This window comes from Macrotis lagotis, chromosome 1 (assembly GCF_037893015.1).
Source record: "Macrotis lagotis isolate mMagLag1 chromosome 1, bilby.v1.9.chrom.fasta, whole genome shotgun sequence".
Classification (NCBI taxonomy): domain Eukaryota; kingdom Metazoa; phylum Chordata; class Mammalia; order Peramelemorphia; family Peramelidae; genus Macrotis; species Macrotis lagotis.
In genome coordinates, this window is record NC_133658.1 from 442,552,760 (window position 1) to 442,565,534 (window position 12,775).

The following is a 12,775-nucleotide window of genomic DNA, read 5'->3' on the forward strand; positions in this document are numbered from 1 at the left end:
TTCTCTATCCCTGGAACAGGACTCTGGGGCTCTGACCACTTTCAGATCCTGATCATAGTCTAGGCTACTCACAGAACAGCAGGTCCCCCCCCCCCCAACTCAGCCCCGTGGCAGAGGGGTGCACTTGTGGTCATTCACAGACCAGGAGGGAAGACAGAGCTTCACATACTGAGATCCTTGGGGAGGTGGTCCCAATAATACTCAAAAGCTCAGGAAGCACCGCAAAACCAGGCACAGGCTGGGGAAATGAGTAAACAGAGAAAAATGAGGAACACCATTGAGAAATACATAAATCCCAAGAAGGATCAAAATACTCAATCTGAAGATGACGAAGTACAAGCTCCTTCATCTAAAGACTGCAAGAAAAATGGAAATTGGGCTCAGGCTATGACAGAGCTCAAAAAAGATTTTGAAAATCAAGTGAGGGAGAATAAAAATTGGAAAAAGAAATAAGAGAGATGCAGGAAAAACATGAAAAAGAAATCAGTAGCTTAGTCAGGGAGATCCAAAAAAAATGCTGAAGAAAATAACATGTTAAAAACCAGGATAGGTCAAATAGATAAAACAGTTCAAAAAGTTATTGAAGAGAAGAATGCTTTAAAAAGCAAAATTGGCCAGATGGAAAAAGAGATAAAGCTCTCTAAGGAAAACATATCCTTCAGATCTAGAATGGAGCTGAAGGAAGCTGCTGACTTTATGAGAAGTCAGGACACAATACTTCAAAACCAAAAGAAAAAAGTGAGAAGAAAATGTGAAGCATCTCATTGAAAAAACAACTGATCTGGAAAACAGATTCAGGAAAGATAATTTAAAAATTATTGGGATACCTGAAAGTCATGATCAGGAAAAGAGCCTTGACATCATTTTTAAAGAATTCCTACAGGAAAATTGCCTTGATGTCCTAGAAGCAGAGGGCAAAATAGAAATTGAGAGAATCCACCAATCTCCCCTGGAAAGAGATCTCCCCCCCCAAAAAAAAACAAACCCCAGGAATATTATAGCCAAAGAAAATACAAGCAGCCAGAAGGACACAGTTCAAATATCATGGAGCTGTAGTCAGGATCACACAGGACTTAGCAGCAACTACATTAATGGCTCGTAGGGCTGCAAATATAATATTTTGGAAGGCAAAAGAGCTTGAAATGTGACCGAGAATCAACTACCCAGGGGAATTTCAATGTACCAGGGGTATTTCAGTTGTTCCTGTTGAAACAACCAGAGCTGAACAGAAAGTTTGACCTTCAAATACAGGACTCAGGTGAAGCATAGAGTGGAGAAGGGTAAATTATGAGGGACTTAATGATGATGAACTACATGTCTTCCTGTATAGAAAAATGTTACTGATAATACTCAAAGAAACTTCTCATTTAGTAGAGCAGGTAGAAGAAGCTTTTATAGGTGAAGCACAGGAGAGAGCTGAATTTGAAGATATATTGTAAAAATGGAGTCAATAGCTAAAAGAGAAATGTACTGGGAGTAAGAGGAGAGGAGGAATAAGCTAAGATATTTTATATAATAAGAATTTTTTATTACAATGAGTTATTGCAATGATATGGAAGGGGGGAAGGCAAGGGTGAATGAGGGAACTTTAACTCTCATCAGAGGTGGCTTAGAGAGATAACAGCATATATATATTCCATGAGGTATAAACATCTAGAATAAGAAGGAGAGAATGGGATGGGGCAAGGGTTGGGGGATGGAAGATGTAAGTGATGGAAGAGAGGGTGGACCGTGGGGGAGAGTGGTCAGATATAACACATTTTCTTTTTTACTTCTTGCAAGGGGCTGGGATTGGATGGCCTATCTGGGACCACAGGGTGGATGGTTGCTAGGCCTTAAGGTGTGGTATGTGAGCTCAGGACTTCTTGGCCCCAGGGCCGGTGATCAGTCTACTGCACCACTCAGCTACCCTATAGAGCATTTAAGGAGGGACAGAGTGAAAGGAGAGAGAAAATATAGTGTATGGTAGTGGGGAAATACAAATGGAGGGAGTTGTGATCAGCAATGGCAACAGTGGAAAAATGGAAGTAACTTTTGTGATGGACTTATCCTAAAGAATATCATCCACCCACGACAGAGCTAGTGGTGTTGGAAGCATGTTTATTATTATTTTTTAGGGGGGGTTAGTTTGTGGGGCAGATGGGTTAGATGGCTTGCCCAGGGCCACACAGTTGGGTGATTGTTGGGTGTCTGAGGCCGGATTTGGACCCAGGTGCTCCTGACTTTGGGGCCGGTGCTTTGTCTACTGTGCCACCTGGCCACCCCTATTATTATGATTTTATTTTCTTTTTTGGGTTTTTTTTGTTTTTTGTTTTTGTTTTTGCAGGGCAGTGGGGTTGGCTTGCCCAGGGTTGCATAGCTAGGTGGTTGTTGGATGTCTGGGGCTGGATTTTGAGCTTGGGTGCTCCTGACTCCAGGGCTGGTGCTCTATCCACTGTGCCACCTAGCTGCCTCTATTATTTTTTTATTTTAATTTTAATTTTTTTCCTTTTTCCTTCATTCCTCATAAGGGTCTGATATCTTTTTTGGGGAGGGGTATTATGTTTACTCTTAAACAAGAATATTTTAGTAATGTATAAAAAACATTTGCACAAAAATAAAATTAATATAATTAAAATTGAAAAAAAAAGTAGAAGATAAACCTTCCTAGTCCATATGATTCCTAGAACCTGCAAACAGTCTAGGTTGGCTCTGCAAAGGGTCTAGGTTGTGTCCCTGACATGTTGAACTTTCCCCACATTTCTCTGAGGACAACTCTCTTTTCATAAAAAGATACAGGTTTTTAAACTATAAAGGAAGGAAATAAAAATGTAACCCTTCAGAAATGTTATGAAATAAAGATTCAGAGAATTACGTGAATAACTTCATTGGAGAATATCAAAGAACCTTAACTAAAAGTCCTGTGCCTTAATTGAGAGGGCTACTAGAACAAATCTCCAACTGGTTTGTAACTACTGATAAAATTATGAGTCTGTGTCATCCACTTCAGCAAGTTGTGCTTTCAACTTGCTTTAAATAATTCCAAGAAAATAAGATTGCCTTTTGAAATACAGAGTTACCTTCACTCTTAAAATCTGAATAGCAGTTTGTGTTGACTTACATATTGGTGAGAAGACTCTACTTGTCCCAGTTTTCCTTCCAAATACCATCTGGTAATCTAAAATTTCATAGTTAGAGCTTTATTCTTTTAGATTAATGCTTTATTGAATTATCAAAATATAGATGCCACTAGGAGGGGTAATGTTTTTTTTAGTTTTTTTTTTTTTTGCAAGGCAAATGGGGTTAAAGTGGCTTGCCCAAGGCCACACAGCTAGGTAATTATTAAGTGTCTGAGACCGGATTTGAACCCAGGTACTCCTGACTCCAGGGCCTGTGCTTTATCCACTGTGGCACCTAGCCGCCCCGGGATAATGTTTTAAACTAAATCATTTGTATGTTCATGTGAATAAATTTAAGATTCTTAGGCAGAAGCAAAAGAATCATCAATTAAGCAAATTTATGAGTTGTAGTGCCCTATGATCAGGTATAAATGTAGGGTTTGAAAAGGTAAATAAGTATCTATAAGGAACAGAGCAGCTAAAGATTATAACCACTTAATATGGGAGGAAAAATGTAGTGATGATTACAATAGCTATCTTAAATCTTTAAGTTATGTTTATTTTTATAAGAATTTTTTGCAGTCTCTAAATTAAATAAAAAACAAAATAAATTGACTTATGTACTCTTTGGGCAGGCCAGCTAACACAATCAGCACATTCTCAGGGGAGGGTTGGGAGTGGATACAACATCCAACTGAAGCTGAAATCTAACTCATAAAGAAAGATCCATGAAGAAAGGTGTGGATGTGGAGTACTGTTGTGACAGATAGGAAGGGGAGTGGCAACTGATAGGAGGAAACAGGTAGAAGAGAGTGAAGGTATATACATATTAGCATCAATATTTCTTGATACAAAAAGTAGTTAAACCTCTAGGTATAGTAATATAGTATTAAAAATGTACTGTTAAAAATCTTTAAGATATCAATATTCAGATATCTTTAAATTTCTCTGGATTTTGTTGGGAGTACACATTTTTATAACTCAATCAAATTTATAATCTAACTCTTAAAGGGAACTTTTAAAAATTTGCATATTTTTATATATTTCTAGAAAAAGAAACTTTCATTGAAGCAGGAAACAGTCTAAATGGTTTTGTCATCACAGGATTCTATTCTGAAGATGATGTCTTGATCTTGTAAGTTTTTTGCTTTCTTCAGTTTTGGGGTTTTTGGATTTTTTTTGGCAAGGCAGTGGGGTTAAATTACTTGCCTAAGGTCACACCACTAGGTATTTATTAAATATCTGAGGTCACATTTGAACTCAGGTGGTATAATTAAGTTAGGCATTTTACCTATACTCTTTAGGTTTTTTTTTTTACAAGGTAATGGGGTTAAGTGGCTTGCCCAAGGCCACACAGCTAGATAATTAAGTGTCTGAGGTTGGATTTGATCTCAGGTACTCCTGACTCCAGGGCCGGTGCTCTATCTACTGCACCACTTAGCTGCCCCTACCTATAACTCTTAATTAAGTCCCAGACCAATACTAGAATGACTCTGATTTGCTACTTCTTCATCTTTCTGATTTTTCTGATCCTGTACTTTTTCTTCTGTCATTTTTAGGGGGTAATGGGTGGAGTTGGATAGATTTACAAGCTTCTCTGACCATATAGGTTTGTTTTCTTGTGATCACTGAAGTTAATAAAATTATTGTTCTCCAAAATCTGTGTTATTTATGTATTTTATTCTGTCACATAATACTTGTAATCAGAATTGGGTTTTTTTTTAGGTTTTTGCAAGGCAATGGGGTTAAGTGGCTTGCCCAAGGCCACACAGCTATGTAATTATTAAGTCTCTGAGGTCGGATCTGAACTCCAGGGTTGGTGCTCTATCCACTGCGCCACCTAGCCACCTCTATAATCGTTATTTTTAAAACTTTTAGTCATGTTATATTAATGTCTAAGATTATTTTAAAATTTCACTTGCTAGAATTTAGCCACGAAGTGGGTCAAGTCATAGCAGTGTGTAGTTTATCCTTCATTCTTTCCTTTCTTTCCTCTTTTCCTTCCTTCCTTTCTCTACCTTTTTCTTTCATTCTTTATTCTTACCTTCCTAACTTCATTTCTTTTCCCAAATTTTGTCTAGTCTGAAAGCACAAGGGCTCATGGACTAATTTTATGGTAGTAAAAGTAGGGGAGCTTGACCTACCCTGTTTCCTGATCTGAATGGTCTTTCCTTTTCTAGATAACCTGGTTGTCTTATACTTGTAGGGGCTCATGATATTGGTTCCAGACTTCATATGCACACTTGATCATCATAATTCCTGTAGCTTAGAACCCCAAAGTTCAAGAAATCTGCCAGTTTCAGCTCCCTCAGTAGCTGTATTTACAGCCAGATACTGCCATTCCTGAGTATTTAATTTATTTAAACATATTTCCAACTAGTTTAGTTTCAAGGCCTTTTTTTTTTTTGCAAGGCAGTGGGTTTAAGTGACTTGCCCAAGGCCACACAGTTAAGTAAGTGTTAAGTGTCTGAGGCCCTATTTGAACTCAGGTCCTCCTGACTCCAGGGTCAATGGTGTATCTACTGTGCCACCTTGGCTACCCCCCAAGGACAATTCTAATTAGGATACCTCATACAGTCTAGGCCTTTTTGTGCTTTTCGTGACTAATTCTAAACTTTTTATTATGATCCTTTCTTCCATTATCCTGACTACTCCTTCTGTAATTAATATCATATGAGGGGGTGGCTAAGTGGCGCAGTGGATAAAGCACTGGCCCTGGAGTCAGGAGTACCTGGGTTCAAATCCGGTCTCAGACACTTGATAATTTACTTAGCCATGTGGCCTTGGCAAGCCACTTAACCCCATTGCCTTGCAAAAACCTTAAAAACAAAACAAAACAATATCATATGAAAACCAGGAGCATGCTTCACCTGTGTACTGATGAAAATATTAAATTTTGGACCCAATATTTCTGTGAAATACCACACAAATCCTCCCCATTTTAACAAATCTCTTAATAGTCACTTTGGTTCTTTAGACAATTATGTACTAATTTAGAGTGTGAGCTTGGCTTAAGATTTAAATATAGTTGCGTTTTTTTGGGGTGATATTCAGGTTATTCAACCTCATTTTTATAATGTCTGTTTTTTTATACGAACTAGTAATGGACATATGACTTGGGTAAATTCATAAAGAACTTCATTATTGTCTTATCTCAGATCTCTGTAGTTTTTCCCATTTAATTGAGAATTTTGATTGAAAGTGATTGAGTTCTCTTCTCAACCTAAAGAGTCTTTAGGTCAGAAAGGCATTATTAGTTGTTTTGCCAGTATGCTAATGGTAGGTATATAGTATAGAAGAGAATTTGGAAAACCAAAGTTTATATTTGTTGCTTCTTCTGAATCTACAGGTCTTCCAACTCCCCCAAAATCAAGCAATTAGAAATGTATGTGTAGCATTGCATTTCTTTTTCCTTTTGATTAGAGTTTCCTATTTAGTCTTATGATTTCACAGATTGCTTGGGCACCTTATTTGGATTTTACATACTTAAGTATGTTTATTAAAAGTATCTTAACCTGTCCATCTACAGGTCAAAGAAATATGCTGTTACTCTTCCAGCACTACTGGTTGCCAGACACAAAGAAGGGAAAATAGATAGCATTCTGCTCTCTAATTCTGATGCTAAGGATATGGTTCAAATAATAAAGAGTGCATTGTTGGAAATATTTGTGAGTATGTTTTTATAGCATCCGTTGTATTTGAAACTAGAAAAACTAAATCTAAAAAAAAGATTTCTCTCTGTATATACATATATATATGTGTGTGTGTATATATATATATATACATATATATATGTGTGTGTGTGTATATATATATATATATATATATATATATATATATATATATATATATATATATATATGAAATCTACTAACTTTTTTTGGTCTTGACCACTGAACTGAAGCCTAGCTGCTAGATCTTATAATTTAACTTACATAAATACAACTTTCCTAATCTGCTACCAATATTTAATATGCTTTTGGATAATTTGTAAACTAATATGATTGTTAGTTAATAGTTATAAGTAGGTGGTGTAAGATTTTGTTTATCATACTTCCTTTACAAAGCAAGTATTAATACGTAGTTAGATTAAAAAATAGATGAGAGTAACTACCACCAAAAAATTCCTACAGCATAAGATGGTGTGTAGGAAGAGGAAGACATTAAAGCATGAAAGCAATAAATAGGAGAAGAGATATGGGTGATGGAAAGAGGAAAAGGAGAAAGATCCTCCTGAATTATAAGAAAAGGGAAAACTAAAAGAAATTTAAAGTGTTTATTTTATTATTTTTTGTTACTTTTTACTTTTTGCTAGACAGTGGGCTTAAGTGACTTGCTGAAGGTCACACAACTAGGTAATTAAGTGTCTGAGGTTAGATTTGAACTCAGGACCACCTAATTCCAAGGCCAGTGCCCTATCCTCTGCATCATGTAGCTGCCCCACTTGTTATTTTTTTAAAGGAAGTTTGAAGTTAGAAAATTGGGCTCAAATATATGAGGAGTTTCCTCACAAGTTTTTTCCATGTGAATTGTGATGAAATTATAAGTCTTCTCTATAAAGTTAATTTGGGTATTAAGAAATACATTAACATAATTTCTGTATCCTTTACCATCATCATTTATTCCTTCCTACAAATTTCCAAAGCAAAAATTCTCTTAGTAATCATAAAAACTCATATGGTTTAACATTATGTTATATATATTGACTTATTTTTCTCTAGTTATTTTCAACCAGGAACAGTGTAGTAAATTAGTTTTACCTCCTCACTTGTTTATGATCTTCTAAAAGCATATTATGAGATATTTTCAAATACTGTGTGAAATTTTATTTTATTTAAAAAAACTTAAGAAAATTTCAAAATTTTAACATTAAAATTTTTTTCTTGTGAAATTAATATTGCAATGTTAATAATTTGAACATTAATATAAGTTTGTAAGTATTTGTTATGTGTGGATTAGTATTTTTGATCCTGGATTTTCCAGATGAGACTTCTTACAGTATAAAAAGTTTGAAATTACTAGAAACATATTCTTCTTGTTAAATGAGTAAAGCTCTTTATCATTAAATTTATTTTTAAATATTAATACATGAAATGCTAATGTTTTCATTATTTTAATGTGTAGAAGTGAAAAATTCAGCATTTTTTGGAGATAATGTGGATAGATATTAATGACATCTTTAAAAACAAAGCATGAGTTTTATAATCAGTTGACCAATATACACTACATAGGAAAGTTTGTAATTAAATAAAACCTTGCATTTAAACTAATGCTTGGTATCATTTTTTAATTTTGTAAGTGATAATCTCCTATTCCGTTTTTTTCCCTTTTCTTCTGGCTTCCCACCTCCTATCCCTAATTTATTTCTTCCTTCCTTGTTTTTGCATTTAACAGCCAGAAATAACAGTGGAAAATCTTCCCATATATTTAAGACTTCAGAAACCATTGCTTATTTTATTCAGAGATGGCAATTTAAATCCCAAGGATAAAAAAGAAATGTTACCTCTTGTAAAGCAAAACTATCTGGAAAAACTCATCCCTTGCTGGTTAAATCTGTAAGGATACCATGACATTTTTTCTTGTTTTTTACTGTAATTAAAAGTGTCTTGGAGAAAATGTTATAATTTTTTACTATATGAAAAAAAATGCCAGAGTTTTCCTATTTAGTGTCCATTCTGTGAGAACAGGTTGTAGCTGAAATAATACATTAAAGTATTTTTTGTATTTAAATGAATCATACTAGGATGAATTATGCTCTACCATTAGAGTTCTAAGTGGGTTCCAATAAATTTAGTAGTGATAGCTTTTTAAAATTTATTCAAAACACATTTTATTTATTGTTAATCATTTATTTTATTTATTAATAATTTTTCATTAATTTATTAATAGTGTATTAATATATTTAAATAAATATGTTCAATATTGTGGTTAATGTATTAATATAATAAAATAAATTTTAACATTTAAAATATATAGCTTTTATATATATATATTTTACAAATGAAACACTTTAATTGTGTATTAATATAATCAATATATGCTAATAACCTCATTCATATTAAGCAGATAGGACATTTCATTTTTAGCTCATTAAATCTGAATTGATTTTAACCATTTTAACAGAGTCTTTTGGTTGATATAATTGTTACGAATTGATTTTTGAATTTTACAATCTACTTGAAGAAAAATGAAAATTTTTAAAATTAAAAATTAGAAGGAAATACATTTAAATAAAATATAAGAAAAATGAAAGAAATAGGTTTATCATTTGTTGTTCATTAGATCTGTGGCAAAGATAATATCAACAAACTTGCATTAGGGTAATAGAAAGACTTGCGAAATGACTTGAGATAACTAATGACTTACTCCATGTTTAGATGGAACTTAAAAGTTAATTACCAATTGATTTATAAGTACTAAAGTCAGTCTGGTATGGTGAATAGAAAGCTGTCCTCAGACCCAGGAAGATCTGGGTTCTAGTGCTGCCTCACACACAATGGCTGTGTGATCTTGAGTACATCTTTCACCAGAGGAACACATTATTCTATCCTATATTTCCCATCAATATTAGGTACAACCTGTATTTCTTCCCCAGAAGTCACAGAAAGCCATATCCTCCATAAATTTTTACAGTAGATCTTTATTATAAATAGAAATTATCTATATGTTACAGATTTGAAATTTACTTTCAATCAAAATATAACCTGAAGTATTTTGTTTTAGAAATAAAATATTAACTTGTTGAATTGTTCATTTTTATAGTAAGACTACTCCTGTGGGGAAAGGAATACTGAAAGTCTACTTCAAGCATGTGCCTCCACTGCCACTTCTTGTTTTAGTGGATCTCCATTCACGGGGCCAAGTATCTGCATTTCCACTGGATCAAACTATAAATGAAAAAAACATTTTGTTGTGGCTTCAGAGATTAGAAGCAGGATTAGAAAGTCATATCAGTAAGTATTTGGATTTATATGGTACAGTGAGATGTGAATTTTGTTCTATGAAAATTTAAACTCTTTTTATGTCCAGTTCCAAACTATAATTTCAGTCTCTTTAGACATTGTTCCCCTATTTGAGCTATACAGTCTAGCCAAAATGGTTTTCTTCTCTTCCTCATGCATGAGACTGCTTCTCCCAATTCTGTGCCTTTGACCATCCTTCATACTTCTGCTCCAATTCTATGACAAAGAATCCCTCACAACCTTGAGGACTTAGCTCAAAAGCCATATTTTGCAAGAAGCCTTTCCTGGTAACTCCTTACTGCTAATGATTTCTCTCTCTCTCTCTTTGGATCATGTATTTTATATTTATTTTGTATGTAATTCTCCTTCTCCCCTGTCTCCCTTTAGAATAGTAATTGTGCCATTTTTTTGTCATGGTGTCCTCAGTGCCTGACACAAAGTAGGCTCTTAAAGTTTGTTCATCAATTACTTAGATCTAAGGCTTAGATAATGCCAAAAAACTTGCATTAGAGTAACAGAAGGACTTGCTACATGACTGGGATAACTAGTGACTTACTTTGTATATAGATGGAACTTATAAAAGTTAATTTCCAACTGATTTATAAAGACCTACAGTCAGTCTAGTATAACAGAGAGAAAGCTGTCCTTAAAACTAGGAGTATCTGGGTTCTTCTAGTCCTGCCTCAGATATATAATGGCTGTATGATCTTGAGTATATCACTTACCCACTCAGCTCAGGCAATTCTTGACACTAATCTGCAGAACAGGTAATGCTCTGCATTGGTAGAGGGAGTTTTTTTTTTTAGTATTCCCCTATATTAATGAAATATTATTTCCAGCCTTCATCCATATTACTTCTTTGAATTTGGGATTTGGACACCAAAAGCTCTTCAGTTAGTTTATGTTTGTCCTTACGGTAATACTAGAGTCACATTTGTAATCTCTCTAACTAAAGAACCACGGGACATTTTCTGAAATAACATAATATAATATACTATGACATAATTGGCAGCTAAGTGAGCGCAGTGTATAGAACACCAGATCTGGAGTCAGGAGAATCTCAGTTCAAATCTAACTTCAAACACTTAATAGCTTTGTGATGCTGGTTACTTAATCTTGTTTACCTCAGTTTTTTCATCTGTAAAATTAGGTAGAGAAGAAAATGGCAAACCTCTCCAGTATCTTTGCCAAGAAGACCTCAAATAAAGTCACAGAGACTCAGAAAACTCTTAATGACTGATAACAACAAAAATAACTATGACATACTATAGTATATGATAACATTTGATATAATGTAATTTAGCAGAGCAGCAATTTAGCAATATTAATATGATATGGAAAGTATAGTCTTGGAGAACCATGGGCTTGTAAATGAAGCTAAGGATTTAAGTCTTAAAATAACTAATCTGTTTCTTCAAGTTGATTTGCGAAATTTTATTTAAATTTGGTATGCTCAGTTGTCAGAATCAGACATCAGGCAAAGGTGTCATGTTTTTCCCTAGTAAATTTTGAATTTACTCTTAATATAGAGCCCAACTTCTGTAAGAGTATTGTTTTGATATGTTTCTTAGATTTTATGACAGACATGAATTTAAAGCAGAAATATTAAGTAACTAATATATGTTTTGAGAAGATGAGATTTAGAATTTTTACACGTTTCTTACATGTGACTGTCAAGTCATTCATGGATTTTACAATGTCTGCTTTTTAAAATCTTCCTTATGCATTTCAGTTTTGTTTTTGTTTGTTTGCTTTTTTTTTTTAGGTTTTTGCAAGGCAAATGGGGTTAAGTGGCTTGCCCAAGGCCACACAGCTAGGTAATTATTAAGTGTCTGAGACCGGATTTGAACCCAGGTACTCCTGACTCCAAGGCCGGTGCTTTATCCACTATGCCACCTAGCCACCCTCATTTCAGTTTTTTAAAAAAGAATATTGGTACAGTATTATAGAAATATTTAAATTCATTTCTTTATCACCTTTGAACTTACTTACCTCATCTGTAGAAATCACCCATCTAAAAGGTAATGTTTTGTAATAATGTCAGTGAGGCCATTTAATCATGGCCTAAGTTAATACTTGCTTTCAAGTTCTACCTCTGATTCATATTGGTTTGTGACCATTTTCAAATCACTTAGCTTCTCAGTGCCTCAAATAAGTTACTCTTTTTAAAATGAAGAGTAGAGGCTGATCTATATCAACATGAGTTCCCTATAGCATTGAAATCACAGATCCAGTCTAAGTTTAAAAAAAGAACATTAACTAAAAGTACCTGTGTTATGAGAGGAAGAATATAAATTTATATTTGTAAACTTTTTTGTTTGATTACAGTTTGATAATTATTACTTTATTGAAACAGCTTGATTCTTGAACTTTCAAAAAATCTTTTCTGAGGGTGTTTTTTTTGCTTATTAGAAATGCTTAGACATTTCTTATTTGATATTTAGGTAAAAGTATACAGTTTCTAGAAAGTAGAGTGCATTTTTCTTTTGGATTTATATTTTTAAAAAGCTTTGGATATACATATGATCTATAGGAAGTTGAAATATATACAATTAGAAGTTCAGAATGAATTTATAACTAATCATTTCCTTCCTAATCTCCCTTATTGCTTTACGTTTTTTCCAAAAAGTATTTTAGAAAATTTCTGCTAAATTCCAGAATTTGTGTTTAAAAGGGTTATCTTAAAGGAGAATTATAGGAGATAAAATTAAGAAT

The 12,775-nt window shown here is 33.8% G+C and overlaps 1 protein-coding gene across 2 annotated transcripts in view; it reads left to right on the forward strand.

Annotated features, from left to right (window-relative positions):
* TXNDC16 (thioredoxin domain containing 16) overlaps positions 1 to 12,775 on the forward strand; it is a 100,088-nt gene that overhangs the window by 78,602 nt on the left and 8,711 nt on the right. For both annotated transcript variants that reach the window (XM_074213345.1, XM_074213346.1), the window contains exons 17-20: positions 4,149 to 4,233; positions 6,628 to 6,766; positions 8,493 to 8,653; positions 9,861 to 10,051. In XM_074213345.1, the coding sequence (XP_074069446.1) occupies positions 4,149 to 4,233; positions 6,628 to 6,766; positions 8,493 to 8,653; positions 9,861 to 10,051 (576 nt within the window). The remainder of the gene's footprint in view (positions 1 to 4,148; positions 4,234 to 6,627; positions 6,767 to 8,492; positions 8,654 to 9,860; positions 10,052 to 12,775) is intronic.